The 27,949-nt window shown below is 36.3% G+C and overlaps 3 protein-coding genes across 3 annotated transcripts; 2 read left to right on the top strand and 1 right to left on the bottom strand.

The window, feature by feature from the left end:
• Window positions 1-12: 12 nt before the first annotated feature.
• Window positions 13-5,718, bottom strand: LOC117992121 (ejaculatory bulb-specific protein 3-like). The gene is made up of 4 exons (XM_034979793.2): window positions 5,634-5,718; window positions 3,259-3,456; window positions 2,055-2,181; window positions 13-280 (listed from the first exon to the last, which is right to left on the bottom strand). The coding sequence occupies exons 2-4, from the start codon at window positions 3,449-3,451 to the stop codon at window positions 109-111; spliced, it is 492 nt and encodes a 163-aa protein (XP_034835684.1). The 5' UTR covers window positions 3,452-3,456; window positions 5,634-5,718; the 3' UTR covers window positions 13-108.
• A 7,858-nt stretch (window positions 5,719-13,576) lies between these two features.
• Window positions 13,577-18,191, top strand: LOC117992126 (allergen Tha p 1-like). Its single transcript, XM_034979799.2, has 3 exons — window positions 13,577-13,817; window positions 15,593-15,786; window positions 17,072-18,191. Exons 2-3 carry the CDS (start codon window positions 15,594-15,596, stop codon window positions 17,260-17,262), a joined length of 384 nt encoding a protein of 127 aa, XP_034835690.1. The 5' UTR covers window positions 13,577-13,817; window position 15,593; the 3' UTR covers window positions 17,263-18,191.
• A 607-nt stretch (window positions 18,192-18,798) lies between these two features.
• On the top strand, window positions 18,799-27,443 carry LOC117991987 (uncharacterized). Its single transcript, XM_069505552.1, has 6 exons — window positions 18,799-18,889; window positions 20,027-20,223; window positions 23,027-23,216; window positions 25,005-25,085; window positions 26,047-26,237; window positions 27,253-27,443. The coding sequence occupies exons 2-6, from the start codon at window positions 20,040-20,042 to the stop codon at window positions 27,441-27,443; spliced, it is 837 nt and encodes a 278-aa protein (XP_069361653.1). The 5' UTR covers window positions 18,799-18,889; window positions 20,027-20,039.
• The last annotated feature ends 506 nt before the right edge of the window (window positions 27,444-27,949 follow it).

The raw sequence follows: 27,949 nt of genomic DNA, 5'->3' as shown, positions 1-27,949 counted from the left end.
GAAAGCTAAAGATAGTGTTGCTTTCCCCAAATATTTATTAGCGACTTTCGTAATAGATTCTTTGTCTGTTCATATAGCTACGAGTACGATATAAATACTTTTATTAAATTATTTCTTTATATCCTTTTTCGTATAGTGATCTTTATTGTTTTCGTCGTCTTCATCATCAGCATCTTCATCGTAACTACCACTTTCACTCGTATCCTCTTTGGACGCGGATTTGTCAGCTGGTTTTTTGCTTGTTAAATACTTTAGTTTGTAGGTCCCATCTGAATTGTATCTGTCAAGACAATAAAATTTTTCAAAAAAAAAACCCCGACTGCGGTTTCTTCTGCTCGGACATTAAAGCGCATAAAATACGCCATTTTGATTTTTTAAAGAATTTTATGTAGGAAGTACCCAGTGATACTCGCGCCACGTAACATTTATCAAAATCGGTTGAGCCGTTGTGTAGTTACGAGCGGACATATGAACAGACATATACATACATACGGGTTAAACACATAACCCCCCCTTTTGGGCTTCGCCGCAGTCGGGTAAAAACACAGATGAGAGATTCTCTAATCTGTGGGTAAAAATAATTAATCAAGGAGGCACGTAGGCGCAACGAGTCTTAAAGCTAACGTAGCAATGAGTCGACACAACGCGAGTGAGCGGTTCAGGAGCCTCATCTGTTTTTGCATCTAAATCCAGTATTTCTTTGCCTGGCCAGAGATAATATATTAACCTGACCAAGGACTGGCATACGGCATGGCCCACACATGAATACGGCACAGTTTTACGATCGTAAAACTGTGAATCCGGCGTAGTATGTGGACCAGCGCAGATTAGACCTAGGGAATACAGAGCAATTTGTAGCCAACGCGCAACCGAGATCTTTGGACTTTGTCAGCGATATGTATACATCGATGGTGAATGGTGATATGTCTTTGTAAGATTGAAAAATAAAAAGGGTTCCGTACTACAGTCGTAATTTTTCGACATAAATCAATAAAAATAAATATAAACCTTTTTTAGAATGTACAGGTAACCCTTTCATAATATGATACCCCACTTGGTAGGTATATAATAATAATAATAATCATCTTTATTTCAGATATTACATCCATTTTGTTAGTAATAAAATTAATTGCTAATGACTATATTTAGTAAGTAGGCTCTTTTATGAAGCATAGAACCATTTTATTTGTCTATGAATCTACCACCCATGAGACACTGAGAGTGCATGTGCAAACCAACCCAGTGTCTCATGTAGGTACATAGTTATCTTACTTTGAAAGTTGTAAATACTAATTATTTGTTCATGACCACATTTAATTTTTTTTTGTGCTGAAACCATAAATTCACGGTTTTCAGATTTATTCCTTTACTTGTGCTATAAGTCCTATCTACCTACCGAATTTCATGATTCTAGGTCGACGGGAAGTACCCTATAGGTTTTCTTGACAAACACGACGGACAGACAAACAAAGTGATCCTATAAGGGTTCTTTTTTCCTTTTGAGGTACGGAACCCTACAAATAAAATGATTTAATATCTAATAGAAGAAAAAAATCTCACGTCAAGGCTATTTGTATAGCAATGTTTAAGATTTGCGTTAGGTTAACGTGGCTTAGATAAACTAACAATACTAATATTTGTGGCGATTGTGGCATAAATATCTTTGCTATAATATCTCAAATTTCCAGGATTTGAGGAACCCGCAGGATTCTTCCGGTTATTGCCACTATTTTTGATATGTATTTGAACCTTGAAGTGTAGGTAAAACACTATTATGAAAATCAGTACCTACCCTTATTATAAATGCAAAAGTGTGTTTGTTTATTGGTTTGTCCTTCAATTACGTCGCAACGGTGCAACAGATTGACGTGATTTTTTGCATGGGTATAGATAACAACCTGGAGAGTGACATAAGCTCCTTTTTATCCCGGAAAATCAAAGAGTTCGCACGGGTTTTTTAAAAAACCTAATTCCACGCGGACGAAGTCGCGGGCATCAGCTATAGTTAGATATAAATATCTCAAATTAATTAATGTTAAGTACTAAGTACGTACTTTTCTTCAAGCTTTTTCCAATCCTCCGGTCGATGGTCGATGACATAGTGCATGACTTTGTCAGCACCCTCGCGCTGTTTGTCCGTGCATTTGCTACAGTCATCTTGAATTGCATCAGGCAGGTTTTCTGGAAAACAAATATGTACTTATATTCATCTTTATTAAAACCAACTTCATTATCTTCAGTGTGAAGAACAGGTACCTACCGGCAGATGAGAGTACAGGTAAGTCAGTCAGTAAAACAAGAGATTCGCTTAACCGTATACCTAGCATCTGGCATCTGAATAGGTAAGGTATCTTCCCTAGAGAACTATATTATTATTATTTACTATTTAGTATGGATTTGCGAGGACACGAGCAGGCGGGCTACCTGATGCCAAGTGATTACCGACGTCCAAGAACAAATGCAGCACCAGAGGAACTCATAATACATAATATTATGCAGAAAAGTTTATTTTGAAACCAATTCTAGAATTGCTATATCATTTTGTTTACAAAACACTTTTGCTATTAAAACAAAGATTGTCTTGGGAAAGTTTTTCAAGAAGAAAGAAAAACCATATGGCACAGACCACAGGTTATCCCGGCGCTTCCTCCACTCCTCCTACACGGTGCCTTGCAGCATTTTTACCTAGATATGTATTGATTTTTAAGTACTTATTAAGTAATCCTCCGCGGTGCCTTGCAACATTTTTACCTAGATATCTATTGATTTTTATTTTTTAAGTAAATATTACTTACTAGCTGCCCTGGCGAACTTCGTACCGCCTAACAGTCGATTCAAACTTTTTAAATTTTTCTCTCCGTAAGAACCATCCTCGTACTTTAAGGAATATTATAAAAAAGAATTAGCGAAATCGGTTCTGCTGTTCTCGAGATTTGTGATGAGCAACACATTTAGTGATTCATTTTTATATTATAGATTGAGTAGCTAAATGTTGCCCGCGACTTCGTCGCAGATTTAGGTTTTTAAAAATGCCGTGGAAACTCTTTAATTTTCGGGGATAAAAGGCCTATGTCCTTTCCCGGGATGTACTTACCTAAGCTAATTCTGCACTAAATTTCATCAGAATCGGTTAAACTGATGGGCCGTGAAAAGCTAGCTGACACACAGACAGACAGATAGACAGACACACTTTCGCATTTATAATATTAATATGGAGAATATAGGTATGTGTATGTAGGTATATATAGTTCGACATACGTTTCAATTCCTTGCCATCAGGAGTGCACGGTCCTTTATCCAGAAGGCAATTCACATAGCCATCCAGCAGTCTATCGCTTGACAGGATTTGGTCCAGGTCTATGCCATCGTACTTGTTGGTGTAGGTATTGTTCTCGCAGCGGCAGTGGTAGATTACGTGAAGTAGCAGAAGGCAGGATAGGAAAGTGTTCATATTTTCTGTAATATTAGTTTTACTAGCAACGTACCAATTTTTTTCTTTAAAATAGGGTAATTCCGGGGGAGATGGCCCCATTAACTTTGAGGACTGATTGTCAATGAATCATAATAAATCAAACAATTACTTTAATCACAAACGAAACTTTAATTATATCTGTTATCAAATGTTAACAATAATCAGTCTTAAAATAAACAAAAGTAATCAACCTGGCACGAAATAAAAAACTTACGATTGGCCATCTCTCCCAGATTGTCCGGGTAAGATGGCCATAGGAGTCGGGGAGAGATAGCCAGTACTCTTTTTCCCTTTCCCTTTGCCCTTACGTCCTTTCAACTCCTTCTTTTTCTTATTGCCGCAGTCAGAGCACATATCCTCAAACTCCGTACAGTTTTCATGCGTCCAAAGCAGTGGCGTGCACAGGGTTTGAAGCCAGGGTAGGCATTAGTTAGGTGAAAACCTGTTTACTGGCAGGTCATAATGAAAAATATGCATTGAGCCATTACAACTGGGGTAAGCACTGCATTTATGCTTTTATGACCTGCACGCCACTGGTCCAAAGCATACAAATATTACATTGCAGCCAGTCTTCGACGAGTTGGGTCTTGTGATAATTTTCTCCACAGCCTCTACAGTTATCTTCTTCGTTGTCTTCATTCTCACTTTCAGAAGTATCACAAAGGGAGAAGGCAACTTCTTCACAGCTACTTTCTGAGATCCTCGGAATGGCTTTGCGTTTTCTAACAATAGGCCATCTATCCCGATTGTCCGGGAAAGATGGCCGTATGAATTAAAAAAAGAAACACGCAACTATGATTTATAATTTATAGGTTAAAATGCGTGGAAACTTAATTACTTTACAATAACTGTGCTAAAACATGCAAATATTGTAAAATCTTTTTGCCACCACGTATTATGATAACCCCTTGCCTTATATGAAATGTTTAATCAAACAAAAAAGTGGAATTTACTTACATTTTCATGTACTTTTTTGACAAAAACTCACAGACACCTGTCGCCGGTCGCGAAAGGAAGCGTACTAAACTGATATTAGTGCCATTTACTGTCTAATTGTCGATTTTTTATGTATTGGCCATCTCTCCCGTACGGCCATCTCCCCCGGAATTACCCTACTATAATTAGATGATGCCCGCGACTTCCTTCGCGTGGATTCAGGTTTTTATAAAAAATCCGTGGGAACTCTTTGATTTTCCGGGATTAAAGTAACCTAGCCCCGGGATGCAAGCTGTCGCTGTACCAAATTTCGTCAAAATCGTTTGAACGGATGGACCGTGAAAGGCTAGCAGTCAGACAGACCGACAGACGGACAGACAGACAGACACACTTTCGCATTTACAATATTAGTATGTAGTACTAAAATTAAGGTGAAAATGGGGCCAATTCTCTTGTAAAAATCTCTAAGCTTAACTAAATTAACAGGTCTAAATCTAGTGCTATCCTTTTCCGCAAGCAACATTATGAAAGGGATAGCAATAGATTTAGACGTGCCCTTTTACTTTCGTTTCTAGAGATTGTGTACAACGGAATTAGTCACATTGAAGGTCATACTGAGTCCTAATCATGGAGCTAGGAATCAGCTTAGCTTCAGTCTTCTTTTTATATTGTTTTTAGGGTTCCGTACCTCAAAAGGAAAAACGGAACCCTTATAGGATCACTTTGTTGTCTGTCTGTCGGTCTGTCAAGAAACATACTGGGTACTTCCCGTTGACTTAGAATCATGAAATTTGTCAGGTAGGTAGGTCTTATAGCAGACATAAGGGGAAAAATCGGAAAACCGTGAATTTAGGGTTACATCACACAAAAAAAAAACTGTGGTCATTAACTAATAATAGTAATTTATAATAGTAACTAATAATAGTATTTTCAATTTTCGAAGTAAGATAACTAGGTATATAAAATTACATCTTAGATGCCATAATATGCTAGTAGGTATACTGTATACATCTTCTCTATATATAAAAATGAATCGCTAAATGTGTTCCTGATCGCAAATCTCGAGAACAGCTAAACCGATTTCGCTAATTCTTTTTTTATAATATTCCTTGAAGTACGAGGATGGTTCTTACGTAGAGAAAAATGAAAAAAAATAATCCTGAATCGACTGTTTGGCGGTACGAAGTTCGCCAGGGCAGCTAGTTCATAATATAACTTGGCTTACCTGGCTCCAGGACAACTTACAAGTTCGTAGACCACTCCTATTCACAACTATAGAAAAAATACATTACTTTATACTTAGTTTTAGATGCGCTTATATACATTGTCCATAAAAAGATAATACCCTGCGGTATTTTACTAAATTACCTGAACAATGATTTGTCATTCGATGAAAATAGCATTTTACATGCAAGCATCATCCAAGGTTTGGCTAAGTGGGTAGGAACACATTTTTAGGGTTCCGTCGTAGTTCCGTACACGAAAAGTGCCAACGGATCCATATCTATATTAGATATGGATGATGATGATGGATGTTAATATTACCTACAAAGAGGAAAAGTTTGTATGTATGTTTGTAAGGGGGTAATCTCTAGAACTACAGAACTGATTTTGAAAATTCTTTCACCAGTAGAAAGCTACATTATCCCATAGGTATTTCATGTAAAAAAATTAGAGAGAAATAGCTACCCGTGCGAAGCCGTGACGGGTCGTTAGTTACTAATAAAGATCGAGAGTTGAATTTTTTAGTATTGCCACCATATCAACAAATAATAATAAAGAACAGCAAAGTGAGAGTGAGACTCGCGCACCGAGAGTTCCGTACTACAGTCATATTTTTTCGACATTTTGCACGATAAATCAAAAACTATGATGCATAAAAGGAAATAAAAATCTGTTTCAGAATGTACAGGTAAGGCCTTTTCATATGATACCCCTTGGTATGGTTATCTTACTTTAAAAAACCGGCCAAGTGCGAGTCAGGCTCGCGCAATGAGGGTTCCGTACTACAGTTGTATTTTTTCGATATTTTGCACGATAATTCAAAAACTATGATGCATAAAAATAAATAAAAATCTGTTTTAGAATGTACAGGTGAAGACCTTTCATATGATACCCCACTGGCCACTTAATATAGTTATCTTACTACGAAAATTGAAAATACTAATTATGATTAGGTTATGACCACAATTTTTTTTGTGTGATGTAACCACAAATTCACGGTTTTCAGATTTTCCCCCTAATACCAGCTATAAGACCTACCTACCTACCAAATTTCATGATTCTAGGTCAACGGGAAGTACCCTGTAGGTTTCTTGACAGACCGACGGACAGACAGACAGACAGACAACAAAGTGATCCTATAAGGGTTCCGTTTTTCCTTTTGAGGTCGGAACCCTAAAAATTAGCCTATGTCATTTCCCAGGTCTTTAACTATACTCATGCAAAATTATGTCGGTTGCTCGATTGCGACGTGATTGAAGAACAAAGCAACAAACAAACACACTTTCGCATTTATAATAATATTATGGTTAGGGACTATGGGTAGGGATTATGTACATAATTTCTTTGTAATATAAATATATCGTGATGATCTGTTGACTAGGTAGTTAATTTTTTTTAATTAAAAATGTTACAATAAACATATTTAAGTCCAGTGGCGTAACAAAAGGGTGACAAGACGGGCAGAATGACAGAGGCTCCCGGCTGGATGGGGCCCCCAACATATGAGACCGCGGCTCTCCCGGCGCGGCGATATGAGGATCATAACATTTATTATTACAAAATTTAACAACTAAATGGAAAATATATACAATGTAAATATATGTGATATAGATATTTTATATTTGCGTAATAATAATCTACTGAGTAGGTTGTAATGTTACTATACAACATAGTTAAGTCCAGTGGCGTAACAATAGGGTAGCAACTGGCAAGACGGGCAGAATGCCAGGGGCTCCCGGCAGGAGGGGGCCCCAAGACATGAGATCGCGTCTTTCGCGGCGACACGGATCCTAACATTTATTACTTATTACAAAATTTAGCAACTACAGGAAAATGTATACAATAAATAAAAGCGTTTGTACGTACTTTACGTAGTAAAAGAAACTACAACTACGTTGGTTGAACTCTTTACATTGCAAGAGGGCGCTATACGATGAATTTACTACGAGACTCTAACAGTATAGTTATGCCACTGGCTAAGGGCGTTTGTGCACTCATCTGTATTCGGTTCGAGCATCCGCGATTCTTCGAAGTGGCCGTTATACAAATACGATATTTGATTCGTATTTTTACAAACGCTCTAAACCTATGTAATACTAATCTATGTAATAATGAAAAAAACTATAGGTACCTACTGCTTTATTATAATTTATTTATAAGTAGGTAGGTACGCGTCTGGGTTTTTACTTTTTACGTAGGATGAGTATGTATGTATCTGTGACGTAAATCTGTAAGGACCGGTTAGCTTTACTTATAACCACTGTAATTGAAAATACAAGGCAAAACAATTTCTACCGTCTTACTTGGATTTTAAAATACTTTTGTGAGTAATATTCCACTCCACGGTCCAATCAAATCTTAAAAAGGCCTTTTCTGAGCTAGTGTTTATTTTCTTTTTATTTTACTATTTAATTGAGTTTCAATAAAATTCTTAAATGTTCGAGTGTAGTATGTACTATAGTTCGCGACAGGTCGAGATAGCAATCGGGGTGGGGACGCCGCACACATTTTTTTAAATAGAGATAGCGAGAAAACGAGAAAATAGGCGGGTCAGGATGTTATGTGATTACCGCCGCCCATGCACATTTGCAGCACCAGAGGAACTGCCGATGCGTTGCCGGCCTTTCAGTAGTTTGTTGGTCCACCCCTTGAATAACCCCATGTTGCACATGCACAGCCCCCGCGCTAACCCAGTGCGGGCTAACGCGGGTGACGTGCAGATGTGCGGGGCGTCTCCCCGCCTCATACCCCAAATGCCACCTCGACCTTTCGCGGGCTATAGTTATCTAGGTTTTCAATTAGGTATTTAAAAACACTGTAAAGTCGCATTCCTGTAAGTACCTACCTACTTAATTGATCTTGTTGTTTATTTTAATTTTCATTTATTTGGGACAATAAACAATTACCTACATTATAATTACGTATTAAATTAAAACTATAATTACTAGTAGGTAAGTAGTACCTCTGTACAAAAAACAAATAGAAAATCATAATCCATACTAACATTGGAAATGCGAAAATGAGTCGTTTGAACGGTTGGGCCGTGAAAAGCTAGCAGACAGACAGACAGACAGACACACTTTCGCATTTATAATATTAGTATGGATGGATATTATATGTACATATTTACTTTTCCTACTATTAGTACTATAACAAAAGATAAAACTACTAACTTAGTTACTAAAATAGTTAGCTAAATGGTCCTAACGCCCTTGCACTATAATGACCTGACTCAGACGCTCAAAGGTCATAAGACGTCTATTAATTTGTTTTTATAAGGTCTACACACATTTTGCATAAATAAGACGGCCAGGGCCGTTCTAGCATGTATGCAATTTTAGCACATAGAGTTTGGGGCCTTTCTGACAGCGGCAGACTAAGTCCGTCGGAGGCCTGGAGCGGTATCCGCATCATCAAATGAGCTCTTCGTTTCTTGATTCATCCCAAATTTGATCCCCGGTGGGGTCCGTAAATGTAATAACGCAATATGAGCACGAGAGAAGCGAGTGAAAAAACTCAATTTCACAAAAGATGTTCACTCATAAATCATAATGAATGCGACCAATCAGAATCTAATTAGGTATTGAATAATAAGGGAAGTGAAGCGAGCACGATTTCTTCCAGTTTTTTGTATATTTACATAATATACAAAAACGTTTACTAAACGCTTATTAATTGGTTTATTGGATGAAAAATACATGGGTACATACTGGGATTCAGAATTTCGGGGGCTCGGGGGCCATGTCTGACCGGGGGCCTTGGTTTCGTGCTGAGTCATGCCCCTCATGCCCCTATGGTAAAGACGGAAATGGACGGAACTAGCATAATAATTAAGGAAAATTCTAATCAAGATTACATAGATTAGAATTTTTTACTTTGCATGAAAATTCTAGTTTATAAAATTTTGCAAATTCTGCATTTGTCATTGAAATGAGCAACTTAATTTTTAGGTCACTATGATTGTTCCATCATATTTTAATAAAATTATAAATGTAAACTATAAAAATCAAAGATTTTGTGACTTATCGAAGAATAATCGCATTTTGTTTGTGGGGACTGGCTTCAGGGATAAATCGATATAGGTATGCGTAGATAGTAGATACCTATAAGTGTTCTTTCAATTTGCAACATAGGTATCGAGGCAAGTAAGCTGACAGTAGGTAGGTACCTTGAGGAATCGGCGCATGATGACTTATTTTGCAGATGTTTGCAATTTTTCGAAAACAAAATATGACTTCAGACTAAGTTATGATCATCGCTACCCCTATTGTAAATGCGAAAGTGTATGTTTGTTGGAAGTATTTTCGTAGAACTTTATAAACTTTATTAATTACTAGCTGATGCCCGCGACTTCGTACGCGTGGATTTGGGAATATTAAAATCCCATGGGAACTCTTTGATTTTCCGGGATAAAAAGTAGCCTATGTCACTCTACAGGTCTTAAACTATACCCATACAATAAATCACGTCAATCCGTTGCTCCGTTGCGACGTGATTAAAGGATAAACCAACAAACCAAAAACCAACAAACAAACACTCTTTCGCATTTATTATAATATGGGTAGTGACTAGTGAGGTAGCGATAAATATTTATAGCTGTAATTTCTTGGAAACTCCTTATAATCTTTATATGACACAACAACAACAACATTAAATCAATGTGCGTTCAAGCCTTGACGTCAAATACAGTTAGTGGAAACTTGGAATAAAATTTGAGTTTAATTAAATGGATTAATTTCAAGAACTAGTTACGCGGATGGAATAAACTAGACGACCTTACTGGCGCGGGCGCTATGATGGAAGTGATTGCTTCTGACTTCTGGTTATAATCTCCTAATCCCTTTTGATTCTTGATACAACGGCGAAAGAACACAATCCTATTCCTGATCACACTAACATTATTGAGGTGAAAGTTTGTATGTGTGTTTTTGTGTTTTTGGGGTTCCGTAACTCAAAAGGAAAAACGGAATCCTTGTAGGATCACTTTGCTGTCTGTCTGTCGGTCTGTCAAGAAACCTACAGGGTACTTCCCGTTGACCTAGAGTCATGAAATTTGGCTGGTAGGTAGGTCTTGTAGCAGACATTCGGGGAAAAATCTGAAAACCGTGAATTTCTAGTTATATCACACAAAAGATAACTATATTAAGTGGGGTATCCATATGAAAGGTCTTCAACTGTATCTACATTCTAAAACAGATTTTTATTTATTTTTATGCATCATAGTTTTTGAATTATCATGCAAAATGTCGAAAAATATGACTGTAGTACGGCAACCTCGTTGCGCGAGCCTGACTCGCACTTGGCCGGTTAAAAAAATAAGAATATTAGTCAAGTTCATCATGATGCCTAATATTATCCTTTCCCTTCCAATTAGGCGTAAAGCGAAGGTACGACAATAGGGCAACAGGTGGGATTTGAACCGGCAACCTTTCAGAATTCAGTCTGCTTCTGTAACTGTTGAGCTATTGAGGTTTCTTCTTTCACACAAGACGGATTTGGCTGGGAATGAAGATAAGTATACCTTGGATTAACGCATATGCCACTTTTTATCCCGTACAATCCATGATTCCTGCGGGATTCTTTAAACATCGTGTCGCGGGCACCAACTACTAATATTATAAAAGTGAAAGTATGGATGCTAGAAGTTTGTTAGTCTTTCACAATTGAAGCGCTTTGGCTGACATTTGAAATGAAGATAGCTTAATACCCTGACTATACCATAAAAGAGATAGGATTTTTTATCCTGGATTTGTCACGGGATTTTTAAAAACCTACATCCCCGATTCGTGCTTGGTAGGGAGCCGGATGATGTTGATGATGATGAGTTGATAATTTCTAATACCCAAGTAATTTGAAAAACCAGAGTATTTAAAAATGTGAATTTAAAAGGATTAATCCATACTAATATTATAAATGCGAAAGTGTGTCTGTCTGTCTGTCTGTCTGCTAGCTTTTCACGGCCCATCCGTTCGACCGATTTTGATGAAATTTGGTACAGTGATAGCTTGCATCCCGGGGAAGGACATAGGCTACTTTTTATCCCAGAAGATCAAAGAGTTCCCGCAGGATTTTGAAAAACGTAAAACCACGCGGACGAAGTCGCGGGCATCAGCTAGTAAATAATAATTGAGAATATTGTTGTTCCTAGCTAGCGTAGATACAATACAAAAAAAGCTGTTGAACTGGTTAACGAATAGCGTAGACGATTGTAGGCAAAAAATTTAATGGAGAAAAATCACTAAGTACCCATAAATGATTATAAATGCGAAAGTGTGTTTGTTTGTTGATTTGTCCTTCAATCACGTCGCAATGGAACAACGGATCGACGTGATTTTTGTGATTTTTCACATGGGTATTGGGTTGGTATAGTTAAAGACCTGGAGAGTGACATAGGCAACTTTTTATTCCGGAAAATCAAAGAACTTCCATGGGATTTTCAAAGGCCTAAATTACCGCGGTTGAAGTCGCGGGCATAAAGTTATCTTAAGTACATACAACTATCTGTTAGGTAGGTGCATAATATATATCACTACCTGTTGTTTATTAGTTTATTGGTTTGTTGGTTTATCCTTCAATAACGTCGCAACGGCTCGACGTGATTTCTAGCATGGGTATAGTTAAATACCTGCAGAGTGACATAGGCTACTTTTATCCCGGGAAATTAAAGAGTTCGCATAGGATTATTGAAAACGCGGACGAAGTCGCGGGCATCAGCTAGTATTAATGAAACAAAGTTATCGCTCACCTAGTATTCTTTAAAGTACAAGTATCAATTAAGTACATAGATACATACATATTTGTGATTTAGTTCATTGACCTATCCAACAGAGATAACCACCTGCACGGGAGATCCTAGAATCTATAGTAAACGACACCCGCATAGCCCCCACGCTAACCCGGTGTGGGATAGTGCGGGGCGCCCCCCGCCTCATGTTCTGATTGCCATCTCAACATGTGCGTACTATAGTTGCATTCTCTACTCTATACTACGTTAGAACTATTATATCTTCTGTGTCTTTACTATCATAGTAGGTACTTAGTCCGATGGGTCTGCAGCAATCCAACACGACTGGAAGAGATCAGATCAACAGCTTTACGTGCTCTCCGAGCCAGGGGGTGACTTTCCTAATTCCGGTACCACTGAGATTATCTTGACTGAAACACCCAATATAATACTAACTTGTAATGACACAAAATTGTAAATCGACTTATAGAGAGAGAGCCAGCAGGGCGTGCCAAACCTTCCTTATTTTATAAAAGTTGAAAGTTTCTCTACGTATGTCCCCAACACTGGGAGGAACGTTTGTTTGGATCGTGGTAGCTTTGGGAGATAACAGGTAATAAAGGTGTACAAAATGTTACGTCAAAGAAATTAGACTTTATAAGTCAAATTTTTTATATTTTCTACGGAGTAGTATTAGAAACACCCTAGGGTGTCTACCCTTAAACGTTAATAATTTATTAAACTTTACTTTTTTAGTAAGCACGCTATCAAAATAAAGCGATTCTATATCTTTTGCTATGCATCCTTGCATCCATTCATTTGGAGAAAAGCAGCCTTTATTGTAATAATCCTTGCTATGTATGACCTGAAAGTTATTATTAAGTATTCTGTGCTATAACCATGTAGACTGCCACCAAGCCACCTTTTTAATATCTAGATATCTTTAAGTCAAAAGTGAAGGCATCCTAGAGGAAAGCTGCATCATCACTTGCCAGCGGGTCTGATTGCAGCCAAGGGCATGTTTATAAATTTAAATAACCTTTCTTTGGGCTTCGTTGTAGTCGGGTAAAAAAGCCGTAGGTGGTCTAAAACATTAAAGTAATTACCGCTTGTAGAAGAATGAACTTAAAATGAATGATACTGATAATAATTAATGATCGAACATTCTACAATAATAAAATGAATATTTCCAGCTACATCGTACCTACGGACTTATTATTAGAACAGCAATTAGATAAAAAATTGTATTAAGGCATCGATTTTTTGAGTTTATCGATTAATTAACGACAGCACTGACGAAATAGCTTTCCGTGAATAGTTAGTAATAGCCAAAACTTGTTTGTTACGTCCCAATATATCTCGTTCTGTATTAGTATATAATAACTTCTAATGTTTAGCCTTCTGGACTCCGTAGACAACTGTGAACGACGAAAGAACGCTAGTGATTTTTTTAAAAATAAGGTAGGAATCGTGCTTATTTTACCTAAGTACTATTTTTTAGATCGTTCTCTGTGTTGATGATTCATGTAACAACTAACAATGTACCTACTTACCTAGTTAATTTAATTCACTGCAGTTAAATTGTAGGTAGTTTTTTTATGATTTTTCTGTAGGTTACCTAAAAGTCTTGATAATAATCTTCTTCATTAGGTAGTTTTCCATACTTTACGTTTTTTGTCACTGTTATTCTATGCGTAAACTTGATTTGTGTAGAATCTAATGAAAACGAGAATTTACTCAACAGAGGAACCTGATAACTATTATTGATTGATTTTTATCCTACTTAAGTAGAATACATATTATATTTATATTTAAAAATAATGAAATTTAAGTAATTATTTATTAGTTTTATACAGATTTTTATTCAAATAAACATAAATTACGAGTGCTTTTGAATTGTCAAAATAATTTATACCTACCATATTTGGCTGGTTTGGTATATATAGGTAACTAATGTTCTTTAGCAGTGTTTTTTAACTCGTAGTTTAATTTATTTTGTGTCAAAGTTCAAACTTGATTTTGTTTTGGATCTCTTTTAATTTAACAAAAATGGGCCGATGGGGATGGTGACTTAGTTTTACAACGTACCTATTATATCAATCGTTTGCGGTTGATAAGCAATGTTGACCCAAGTCGGAAATTGGATGGGTGACTGACTTTGGAGTTGAATTTAGTCTTTTCGTTTCCTCCGTGCCTTGGGGAGCACGTTAAGCCGTCGTCGTCGGCCCCGGTTAGTAAAAACCACAGAGTCGAAATTTTGTTCTCTTAGTCAAGTCTCTTTCATGCTGAAGGATCTGGGAATCCACCGCATAACTACTTATCCCAAGATTCATTATGTGATTAAAAGAAAGTGGTCACAACCCTCAGCAATAAAGAATACGACGTACAGAGAGAGACTGTTTGTCGCACCTATGTTTGTTGTGGGCTCTTCTCAGATCTGGCGCCTTTAGAACCCTCGTAGCTTTGGTTTTAAGTTCGCGTAAATTATCACCATCATATCACCATTTATCATCTTACAAATGCAACAACCGACCATCAATAAGTGTAATTTATTACCTACTAGCTTATGCTCGCGACTTTGTCCGCGTGGACTACACAAATTTCAAACCCCTATTTCACTGCCATAGGCCACTGCCTTGAATATTCAAAAATCCTTTCTTGGTGGATGCCTACATCATAATATATCGTCCGATCCGTCCAGTAGTTTGAGCTGTGCGTTGAAAGATCAGTCAGTCAGTCAACTTTTCTTTTTAGATATATATGTATTTAGATTTTAAATTAATTATTTGACTTTTGATTTTTTTGACTTTTTATGCCATCGCTGCTGCTGTAGCGTTTAGTGTGGGTCCAAGCATTAGATATGTCTCATCATCATCATCATCATGATCAACCCATTACCGACCCACTAGTGAACACAAGTCTCCTCTCAGAGTGAGAAGGGTTTAGGCCATAGTCTGCCACGCTGGACCAATGCGGATTCGCAGACTTCACACACCTTTGAGAACACGGAGAACTCTCAGACATGCAAGTTTCCTCACGATGTTTTCCTTCACCTTTAACCACCGCAAGTGTGATATTTAATTCTTTTAAAAACGCACATAGCCCCGAAAAGTTAGAGGTGTGTGCCCGGGATCGAACCCTGGACCTGCCGAAAAGAAGGCGGACGTCTTACTACTAGGCTATCACCGCTTATTTGCACCGGTCTGTCTCATAATCCATAATTTCTTCATTTTCAGAATGCAGCTCGTTACAGTTTTGTGCATCTTGGTGGTAGCAGGCCTTGCATCTGCTGGCGAAGATACCTACACTGACCGCTTCGACAATGTCGATGTCCATGAAATCCTCAATAATAAGCGGCTGCTTATTACCTACCTTACTTGCATCCTTGAAGAGAAAGCCAAGTGTACCACGGAAGGACGGGAGCTTAAATGTAAGTGCAAACAAATTTTATAAGTGAAAATTTCTTTTAGGCGATTTCGGGACGGGTAAAAACTTCAAGATCGCGTTACCGACATGCATGATAACAGTGACGATGAATGTAAAGACTAAATAAACCACTTATTGATAATTTACAATTATATTGGTTGTAAATGTGGTTATAATTTTAATTTTTGATACTAAGTAGAATTAATTTGAAAATTCAGAACACACTGTTATTCTTTTTTCGGCAGTCCCCCACTGACTGCCAATTTTTATTTATTTCATCATAATCACTGACAGTAGGTACGTAACTACTATTGTCTACACTCTACGCTGATTTTGTGGGCCCGGGCCTGGGTTTTGTGGCTCTAGAAGATTTGTCTATCAGTCTCTATCATTTGGATTGTTGAAGTTGGACAAACTTCTTACACCGATCCTTTTTATCTTGGTTAACTCATCCAACCCTCTAACTTATTTTTAATTTTTTTTATAATTCAATTTTTTTTTTTCGTAAACCGTACCGACATTATATTCTCAAAAACCTGTACAAAAACTTAGGTACTTATAGATTAAAAAACAGGCTAATCAACGAGGAGTAAATAGAGAATATATGCATAGTACCTACGCGACAGGTCGAGATGGCAATCGGGGTATGAGGCGGGAGGACGCCTCACACACCCGCACGTCACCTGTCGCGTACCTACAATACCTACCTAAATTTTTGACACTTGTACCATTACAGCCAAGCGAGTATAACTACGATCTTTACATAAATACGTCATGATTACATACATACTCGTACCTACCTACTGGCGCAGTCGGTAATAACTTCATTAGATTAGATACCATATCAGGAACCGATTATAACAAAACCATTCGGGAGAGGAAATTAAAAGCAGTGCAATGCCTACCTACCCACGATGGCTATTGGATTGGATGGCGATAAATAGTTCTTCTGGCTTCATCGGACTGTTTTTAAATACCTCTGGTGAAAAACAGTAACTAAAAAAAGGATTTGGAAATCCCCTTTTCTGGTTGCTTTTACCGTGACTGATTTGATTTGATTCGTATTTTTTGACAGATCCGTAAAATCACGAATGAGTGCACAAACGCTCTAAGGGGGTAAATTAATAGAGGTTTGAAATTTGTGTAGTCCAGGGGAATGAAATCGCGGGCATAAGCTATTATATTTATGTTTCATGTAGGACTTCGTCTGTGACTACCACCTGTTCAGTCTGTAGAAAGGCAGCCATGCCAGTTTTTCTGTTTCTAATAATCTAAATTTTCGTTTTCAGCAAACATTAAGGAGGCTCTAGAAACCTACTGCAAGAAATGCACAAAAGTCCAATTCAATTGGACTCGGCTTGTGATCGCCCATCTTATCAACCACGAACCGGCTTACTGGGACAAGCTCGTCGCCAAATACGACCCAGACCACAAATACACTCAGAAATATGAGAATGAACTGAGAGAAATCAAGGGTTAAACATAACATCCCTAAAATGCAGTAGAAACCCGACTATTCAGGCTAAGTCCATTAGCGATAAAACTTGTAGGAAGTTAGCCGTGGCAAGTCACTTGTACCAGAGATAATTTATCTGAGTATCACTTACGCAGGAAATGAATTTCTGCTTTGTATACTAAAATCTCTATATACATGTTTGTCTCTTATAGAGATAAATGCTTCCGTATTGACTTTTTATGTTTGTAATAAAAATAAAAACCTTAACTTTAAGTAAATCTTGCAAAAATTGACATTGACAATGAGAGCTTGCCTCTGTAAGTTTATTGCTAGCGGACACTACCTAAGTATATTTTTATCGAAACATGCATGAAAAAAAAGTGAAAGCCCGAGTTTTAGGAAGAAATGTTTAACATTACGCTAAGAGCTAGCGCGCACTACTGCGCGGGGAGTTGCGGTGTGTTTTAAAATCCGCAAATTTGATTTAATCTATCAAAATCTGGTGCGGATATAATTCCGCAGTACACACACTTCTATGTAGTTCTATAGTTCACAGATTTTGCCGGAAAAAACGCACGGAATTTTACAGTGGTGCGCGCTAGCTCTAATACTTCTCGTTTCTCAAATCACCAACTAAGTATAGAGTTATCCGTATTAATGTATTATCTACTAGTCCAGATAATTAAGTTTCTGCTTATGTTAAATACCAAGAAATCGATTCAATTCAAATAAATAATTAATATTCAAGTAGATACTTAATAAATTTTTTTTGTAAATAAAAACATAATTTTAAACAAGAATAAATTAAATAAGAAGTACCTTTGTAATATACATACATTACAATATGTACATCCTAACTATGCCATTTTTAAGCACGATAGTATTATATTAAATACGATAAAATAACTTAATATTATTTGAAATAAATTATTTTCATTTTTATTTATTTATGATTTATTAGTTTTATTTTGAGTTACCATCCCTATAGAAAATATCCAAGCTAAAGTTAAGTAAATAAATCGCTGTTAACAAGTTATTTCAAGATAAACCTAACTGTTAGATTAAATAATAAGATTGTTGATTTTCTTCAGTCCAGAATTGTAAATATTATTATCGAGTATGTAAGATCTAAGAATAGTAGGTATTTATCTCCTTACCTAAAACATATCATTTAGTTAGCAATTTGACATACATATAATATATTAGCTAGTTAGGACATAAAATATTATTTAAAGAAAAGTGGGCAAAAGAAAAGAAAAGTAAAGTTTATTAGTATATTAATCACCAATTTTCAAAGAGTCCACTGGAGCGAAGCGGAGCGGGTCGGCTAGTAACTTTATTTTACAGACAGACATACCTAAAGAGAAAACATATAAGCTTTTATCGAAGGAATTTAATTAAATAATGCTGCATATATCAATTATCATGGATCAGGATAACAATACCTAGAAGAGGTCAAAACCTTGGCTCTCGCTGCATTATATGGTGGTTATGTTAGATGCTCGTGTCAACGTCACGGAAAGTATTAGGTAAATAAACACAAGTACTTAGTTTTAATATTGTCCTCAATGAATAAGTATAAAAAGACACATCGGTAATGAGAGGTAAGCAGTGAATCAGATTTAATCCGTGGTTAAACATCTAATAACAGGTGAGCTTTAGACGAGATAAAATAAGAAATTTCTTTTTTTGGGTTATATAAAAAACAAGCGATAGGTTAGGTATAGGTTTTTCAAAAATTCCGTTTGAACAATTTGATTTTCGGGATAAAAAGTAGACTGTGTCCATTCCTGGGTTGCAAGCTATCTCTGCACCAAATTTCATCAAAATCGGTTAAACTGGTGGGGCGTGAATAGATAGCAGAACTCAGAAGACACACTTTCGCATCCAATACTAATATTATAAATGCGAAAGTTTGTCTGTCTGTCTGTCTGTCTGCTAGCCTTTCACGGCCCGTCCGTTCAACTGATTTTGACGAAATTTGGTACAGAGATAGCTTGCATCCTGGGTAAGGTGCTTCGTTTTATCTCAGAAAATTAAAGAATTATCATGGGATTTTTAAAAACCGAAATCCACGCGTACGAAGTTGCGGGCATCATCTAGTTTATAATATTATAGTGTGGATGTCCGAGATTATAGTCTGAGATTCGACTGTAATCTTTATTTTTATTCTTACCTGAAACTCTTACAGAAACATTTCACACTTTACATTTTACAGCTTCACCTCCTGAAAATCTCATGAGTAGGTATATGTGGACCTTACAGTTTTTTTACTGAAAATGTTTTGCAGTAAAACATAAAGCTACCCTTATCTAATTACTGTACAAATTATGCCCGCGTGGAATGGTGCCATGAATACTGGTTGCATTTCTACACTGGACAGCCAGGCTGATCCTTTGCCCTGAAAATGAGCCAGCAAAGTTCATCAATAAAAAAATATTTTATACTTATCAGGCCACAATTGATTCTTATTTATTTGGATACTTTTGTTTTACTGAAATAATAATTGCAGCGATATTTCATTAACTGTAATAAGGTTGGGCAAACATTATTTAAAACAATTCCTAATTTTAAGTCGATAGCATAAGTAGTTACTGTTATTATAATGGCGAAAGTTTGTATGTGTGTATATTTGTTACTCTGTCACACAAAAACTAATGCACGGATTTGGCTGAAATTCGGAATGGAGATAGAATGGAATGGAGATAGAGATTTTAAAAAAAAAATCAAAACATTTGGATGGAATAAAAATCAAACCGTTTTCAGAATTAAATTGTATATTTTTCAGTGAAGCTTCTAACATGAAGACTATCGTTTGCCTGTTCGCCTTAGTGGCTGTATGCCTCGCCGGGCCCGAGAAGTACACCGATCGGTATGACAACATCGACTTGGATGAAATCCTGGCCAACCGCCGTCTGCTCGTCCCCTACCTCAAATGTATACTGGAAGAAGGCAAATGCTCTCCCGAAGGAAAGGAGTTGAAAAGTAAGTAGTTTTCGTCTATAATAAAATTGCTAACTAAATTAATTAACTAATAAGACATCACGTAACTAATTCTTTAACGAGTAACGAGTCTTGAATTAAAATAATAACTAGGTATAGGTAGGTACACTGAAATAAAAATAGATCCATCGATTTTACTTGGAAACGATTTTTTATTTGTGTTCAGTACACAAAGAGGTGCATGCAAAATAAACACTCGTGTATTTTTACGTAGAAAATATCAGATGAAGGTAAGATCTTGCGCTTATGACTCATGAATCATGATCAATGACACTGAGGTTAGCTGTATAATATACAGCTCTTGTTATGAACATAATAAATTTTTTTTTGGTAACGGAAAATTACTTGCTTTAAATTACTACCGGATTTGATTAAGTTTATTAATTATAATAATTAAATAATTAGAAGAGCCATGCTTGCGTTGAAGTCTTTTTGTGCAAAAAACTTTTTAGCGTATCAAAAAAGTTGTTAGTTCCAAAATTGGCAAAAATAATAAAAACCGGCCAATTGCGTGGCGGGCCACGTGCAGTGAAGGGTTCCGTAGTCACAATTCAATCACAAATTCAATAGATACAAAAAAACTATAAATAGTATACATTAATATGCAACTCATAATATCTACGTACAATAATAACCTCGGAAAACAGATATAACTCCTTAACCTGCGGACCCTACTTAGCTATGATAGTTTTCCTTTAAAATTGATTATATATACAACTGCTGTGAATTTTTTCACGTTCCTATATACTATCATTTGGCTGATAGAGGGGAAACTTGACTCTAATAAAAATTAGCAGTTTAAAACATCACATTTTACAAACGGATCTAGAAATCGAAAAATGATGTTCCCATACCCACAATATTTTTAAAGGACCTATTCAACGATACCACACAGTATAGGGTAGACGAGGAAAAAAATCACCCCCACTTTACATGTAGTTGGGGAGCTACCCTAAAAAAACATTTATCACAATTTTATTTCACCACTTTGTCGGCGTGATTAAAATTTATACCCATGCCCAATTACAGATTTCTAGCACTAATAGTCTAGACGGACGAACATGGCGAAACTATAAGGGTTCCTTGTTTACTACGGAACCCTAAAAATGACCATTTTTTAAGCATTAAAGTATAATTCATTGACACTGAATGTAGATGAATGAATTCAAAAATAATAATATTATTATTTAACAAGAGTTGTGTATTCCGCTATTAAATTCTACAAACAGCTAATATTTGAAACTAGCTATCGTACTCCTGTTTATTTTATAAACCAGTAGCCTTTTCACGTGACTTCGTCCACGTCGAGTGCGTAAACGCACGTTAGATTTGAGATTCCGTTGGAATTGGTCAAGTACCACTCGAGCGAAGCTGAGTTGATCAGCTAGTACTCTTATACATGCGAAAGTGGGTGTGTCTGTCTCAGTGGCGTGCAATTCATAGAGGCATAAAAGTACTGCTTACCCTAGTTGAAATGACCAGTGCTCATTTTTCTTTATGACCTGCCATTCAGCAGGTCTCTATAAGGTGTATCTAAGGCCTATCTTACTAATGCTTACCCTGGCTTCAAACTCTGTGCACGCCACTGGTCTGTCTGCTAGTTTTTACGGCCTATCTGTTTAACCGTGTGGTACAGAGACAGCTTGCATCCCGAGAAAGGATACAGGCTACTTTTCGTTTACTCTTTAATTTACTGGGAGTAGGTCTCGGAAAATCAAAGCGTTTCGACGGGATTTTTAAAATACCCCACAAAAACATGGACAAAGTTGTTGGCATCATTTACTTGCTAGATACAGAGATATTCTTGATGGTTGGCATTCTGGAGATGGACATAGCTTACTTTTTATCCAGAAAAATCAAAGAGTTCCCACGGGGTTTTTGAAACCTAAATCCACGTGGATTAAATCGCGACTATCAACTAGTTTATTAAGATTGCACGTCAGATAAAATTGCAGGCTTCACCTTCACATACATGGTCACATGGTCGCGGATCGCGGTCACGAAAAAACTTGCTAAAAATAGCAAAAATATGTATTTTTTACTTATAGCACAGAATAATATAATAGTACTAACGTACTTATAGTGATATTTTAGGCACCTATAGAGTGTTCGATCGTTGGGAAGAGGCATAGTAGTTTCATTGAACCCATACGTTTCTAATTTCTCCACGGCATCGTATACTGGACCGCTGAATTGCTTTACGGGCATTGCCGGTTGGATGGTAACTAGCTACTGCCGTAGCCCCCACCAGACCAAACAATTTAGAAATTATAAATTCCCTAAAATGATCCCTGTCAAGGCAATCCTCGTCACTGTGCCAGGGAGGTAATCGAAAAATTGAAATAAATCTATATAAAAAAAATTATATTTTATTATAATATATTATATTTTATAGTATGTACCTATTAAAGTGTATATGTTTTATATATATATATATATATATATATATATATATATTATATATATATAGCTACATTGCTTGCAACTCCCCGTCTTACAGTTCTATAAGTTCTTAAGTATGGGTTGCCTGGAAGAGATCACTTTAGAGATAAGGTCGCCCTTTGTTTTTCAAGTGTATCCTGTATTCTTACTCTCTGTAAATTTATTAACAATAAAGTTGTTTTAAATTTAAAATTAAATCTATCGAATTTGGCATCAAATGAAAGGTCTCCGAAAATATAAAATTTGTACATTACATAAAATATGAATCGTTCTTACGTGTTAATATTTAGAAAAAGTATATTTTTAAGCGAGTCTGGTAATATTTTGAACTCTTTGATTTCAGTGCACATAAAAGAGGCGCTTGAAAATAACTGCGGGAACTGCACAGACGCCCAGAAAAACGGAACGAAGAAAGTGATCGCTCATCTCATCAATAAGGAGAAGGAGTACTGGAATCAGCTCTGCGCCAAGTACGACCCCGAACGCAAATACGTCAGTATGTACGAGAAGGAACTTAAAGAAGTTGCGGCCTAGGAAATTTCGTAGCCTAAAAAATATGTTAAAATATGTTAGTAAAACTATTTAAACCAGAAGGAGCATTATAATGAGCACTGATCATAATAAAGGGTACAAGCTGCAAGGAGGACTAAGTACATCTATTTATTTATTTCAATTTATATTTTGTTATACAATACAGTGCTCGATTACTAAAAACAAGCTAATAGTCCAGCAAATGATTGAATAATTTTAACTTAACATTTTAGGAACTGATATTTAATTAAAGCTTTTAAAATACTTATAGCGATATAATTTAATTATTATTGTAAAGTTCGAAGATGTTATTTATGTATTTAAGCAAGATTAAATTATACTAGCAAAATTATTAAAATTAAATAAAGAATGCTGTTAAATTGATTTGTATTATTTTATTTATACAAACGAATATAAAATAACATAGACTGCTAAAATAAAATATTATTACCCGACTTCAAAAAAAGGAGGTAGAGCTAAATTCAACTATATGTTTTTTACAATAGTAAAATTATTGCTGATTCCGTCAGTTTGGCCCACCTTCATATTATATTATATAAACTGTATGTGCCTACATACTCTGTAGCGATGTACTAGTAGGTTGAAGGTTGGTCACGATGGATGTACCATAAAACAGGTCAGGGGTCTCCAAACCTCAGAGCGACACTGGTTTCTACATAGTCGAAAGAACCAAGACATATTGTATTATGAATTTCGTGCAAATTAAAATTTTAGGACTAGGCGAGTGGCCTATGGCGCCTATGTTAGGTCACTTCTACTGGCGTGGGACGAGAATAATTATGAAGTTTTTTTTAATTTCTACTTTACTGGAATTTTATACGAATCATTATTCACTATTTCACATTATTCATAAGCACTTGTAAAACGTTTGTAAACTTTTATTCATTACAATACAATACAATTTTTTTATTCATGTATGAATAAAAAAAACTGAGACACTTTGCTAGTTTCATTTTGCTCTTCATCTTTTATTCGCTTTCAGCACTACTTATTATTTGTTTAAAAAATATTCTGTTAAATAATTATTTAACTAATAAGCAATAAGAATTTAAAGTTGCTACTAGTAAATTTGATTCACAAAGAAAATCACAACTAAGTACATAAATTATGTGAATTACTAAGTAGGTACCCTGAATTCCACATAATTTATTACAATTTAAATTAATTTCATTTTGTAAGTGCACTAATTATGCTCGTCTTCCCGTACGAAGTCACATGAAATGCTAGTAAGTAGTAATAATAAATTATGACGGACTGAATTTCGGGCATATAGCTTGCTTGACACAAAAAAGTTACATATAAAAGAAAACATACAATTAGCGGCCTTATCGCTGTGAAGCGATCTCTACTATTTAAAATAGTATGAGTGAGATAAAGGGGATGATAATCTGAGTTCAGGTTCTTTTTATTATTACTTCTTACAATATCATTAAAACATATTAAAAACATAAGAACTATTTGCTTAGCAGTAGCTTTACGCTTAGTTGGATTGGGACAAAGTTGTATTAATTTTTCGTTATTAAAATAAATGTGTAGGTAAAAAAAACTAATCACAAAAAGGCACTAAGTTACCCAAAGCCTATTTATATGAAAATTATAATTTGTTTTTGTAGAATATTTACTATGTACGGACTCTACCTTTGCATATTTTTAACGATATAGATTCACGGAAAAGATAAACAAGTTTAACACCTTATGGCAACAAGGAACAGAAATTGCAAAAGCCTATATATAAATGCTACCAGCCCTTGTTCTTTTGACATTCGTAGTTGGTGCGTGAAAGTATATATTATTACTGATATTATATCCACCAGTTTTAATACTTCAATCTTAAATAGTAAAGTGAGTAGGTAATACAACAATATTTTCGTTATAATGTATCTTAGTACAATGAATACATTTTTAGTATACGTAAATTCATTGATGTCCAAAACTTAATCGACTTGAAGGCTGGATCTTTCCAGTAAGGTGATCGAGCCTTTGCCAAATGGCTTTTGTTACCGTGTTGTTGTTGGATTAAAATAAAATCAAAGGACCGAGTAAATTCTTGTTTTTTTTAAAGTGATTTAATTAAAAAAAAAGCAAAATAAGTGTTCTGTAAATGTGAATATAGGTTCAAAAAGTTTCTTTCTGCGTCTCTTAATAATCCAAAAATAAATACTTAGTGAGATTATCTTCCACTTCTTCTCGAGTCGTTTTAAGAATCGTGGCCCGCGCGAGATATCATCTACTTCATGATATTGCGCCATTTCTAAGGTTCCGTATCTTCAGAGAAAAAAGGAACTTTACTTTGTATGTCTGTCCGGTCAAGAGAACCAAAACTTATATGGTACTTACCGTTGACCTACTTAGAATCATGGGCAGGTAGCAAAATCTTAGTTATAGTACAAGGGAGAAATTTCGAAAACTGAGAATTTGCGGATACATCACAAAAAAATGTTATTTCTTCTACGATGGTAAGGGACCCTTCGTGTGCGAGCCTAACTCGCACTTGACCAGTTTTTTTTCTGTTGGAAGCCGTATGGAAGGCATTGCAAAAGTGTGTGTCGACCGCTCTTCTTATCTGGTTAGACAAACATCTCGCTACGTCCACAGAGGCTCTTTCCTCTGATCTTAGCAGTTACCATAAGTTTCTCAATGCTACTCGCGTTTTCTCGCGTTTTTCATTGCAACGTGACCGAGCATCAGCGACAGACATATTATGTTGAATAGCCGTATCATTCTTTTCAATATGTTTAAAATCGAGACGTTGGTCTTGTTTTCCGTCCACGGGGGAAAATTTAGTAAATAACAAAATGTTATTGTTTTTAGAATGAAGCCTATAATTATCGCAAGCTTATGTCTCATCTCCTTTGTTGTGGCCAAGCCTGCTGAACACTACACAGATAAATTCGATGGCATCGATGTCAAGGAAGTTCTTGCGAACCGACGGCTGCTGCTTCCGTATGTCAAATGCATTCTAGATCAAGGCAAATGCTCTCCCGAAGGCAAAGAACTAAAATGTGAGTATAAGTCCATGAGACATGGTTCTAGCGCAATAGCAATTTGCGGGACTTATAATTAAATGTCATTGATCTAGACTTTTTCCTACCATAAAGCACCATTATAAAGTGGCAGCTTTATTACTACTACCATCTAGCCTATGGGCTAATTAGTAATATTATTCTAGCTTAAACTTCTACTTATGATTAATTTTTAAATCTAATTTACAGTCCAATAACTGTCCTTAGTTTATTCTAACACGTACAGTTTACAGTTCACTATGTTCTTGTGACCTAGAAAAATAAAGTAGCACAAGCACTATTACACAAACGCTGCACTTATGTACTTTTTAACACTAATTCGAACGGCTTGGTTCTTTTGAGCCTCCTTTTGATATCCATGTTATCTAGAAGCTTCACAGCCTCCAAATTAACATGATGGCGAAGTCGATGTTGGTGAGCTTCTGCGTACTTTTGGATGATTTTGTTTACGAACTCTATCTTAAGGTCCCTGTGGAGATCGTGATTTCTTACATACCAGGGTGCATTTGTTATTTCCCTGAGTACTTTGTTCTGGAATCTCTGTATTACTTGAACATTGGTCGGTTTAGTACATCGCTACAGAGTATGTAGGCACATACAGTTTATATAATATAATATGAAGTTGTAGTGATCTAGACTGTAGATAAAAATATTCGAAGTGCGGGCTAAGAAATCTTTTCCACATATTATATTCCGCACTTGGCCAGGCTGGTAGACTATAGACTATGGTCTACTACGCTGACCAAGTGTGGATTGGCAGAATTCGCAAACCTTTGAAAACATTATGGAGAACTCTCTGACATACGGGTTTCCTCACGATGTTTTTCTTTACCGTTAAAGCAAGTGATATTTAATTACTTAAAACGCATATAACCACAGAATACATATAATATAATGATATAACTCCGAAATGTTAGAGTTGCGTGCCCGCCTTTAAATAAAAATAAAATAAAAATAATACTACATAGTATTTAACTACAATTCTGATCAACAGCACATATCAAAGAGGCCGTAGAAAACTACTGTGGGAAATGTACGGATGTCCAGCGCAGCGCCACACGCACGGTCATCGCCCACCTCATCAACCATGAGTCGGACTATTGGAACCAGCTCACCGCCAAGTACGACCCTGACAGGAAGTACACCAAGAAGTACGAGAAAGAACTCAAGGCTGCCAAGCAATAAAAACCAAATTCTCACGAGTCACAATACAACTAATGCATTTTTTAGCACTGAGCTGTTATTTTTGACATTAGAAAGATATTAAAGTAATGTACTATTCAGTATAATAATACATATTTATTATTATAAGTATTGCAAAACATATTTTATTGTGACAAAGAAATACTATGACGTTAATTACCTCCGTGGCGCAGTGCGTGCACTGTTGTATTAAAAGTTGGAGGTCCCGGTTCGATTTCCGGCTTGAGTCTGGTCTGGTGGAAGTTTTCGGTACCGGTAAAGACGTAACACCAAGCGATTGAGCGTTGCCGAGATGCTGAGTTGTTAAGATGCCGTGTAGAAACCGATTAGGATTAGGTATACCTAACGGGTAGCTTCCATCTTAGACTGCCGTGTAGGCCATCCATCTTAGACGGTGTGGCGCGCCGCGCGGTTATGAGTCTTCCACAAACGTTTTATTTAGGTAACTCTCGGGCACTGTGACCCTTCCACGGAACCCCAGGGTTCCG

Source organism: Maniola hyperantus, chromosome 20 (assembly GCF_902806685.2).
Source record: "Maniola hyperantus chromosome 20, iAphHyp1.2, whole genome shotgun sequence".
NCBI lineage: Eukaryota > Metazoa > Arthropoda > Insecta > Lepidoptera > Nymphalidae > Maniola > Maniola hyperantus.
The sequence above is the reverse complement of the archived record's forward strand: the minus strand, read 5'-3'. Positions and strand labels throughout refer to the sequence as shown.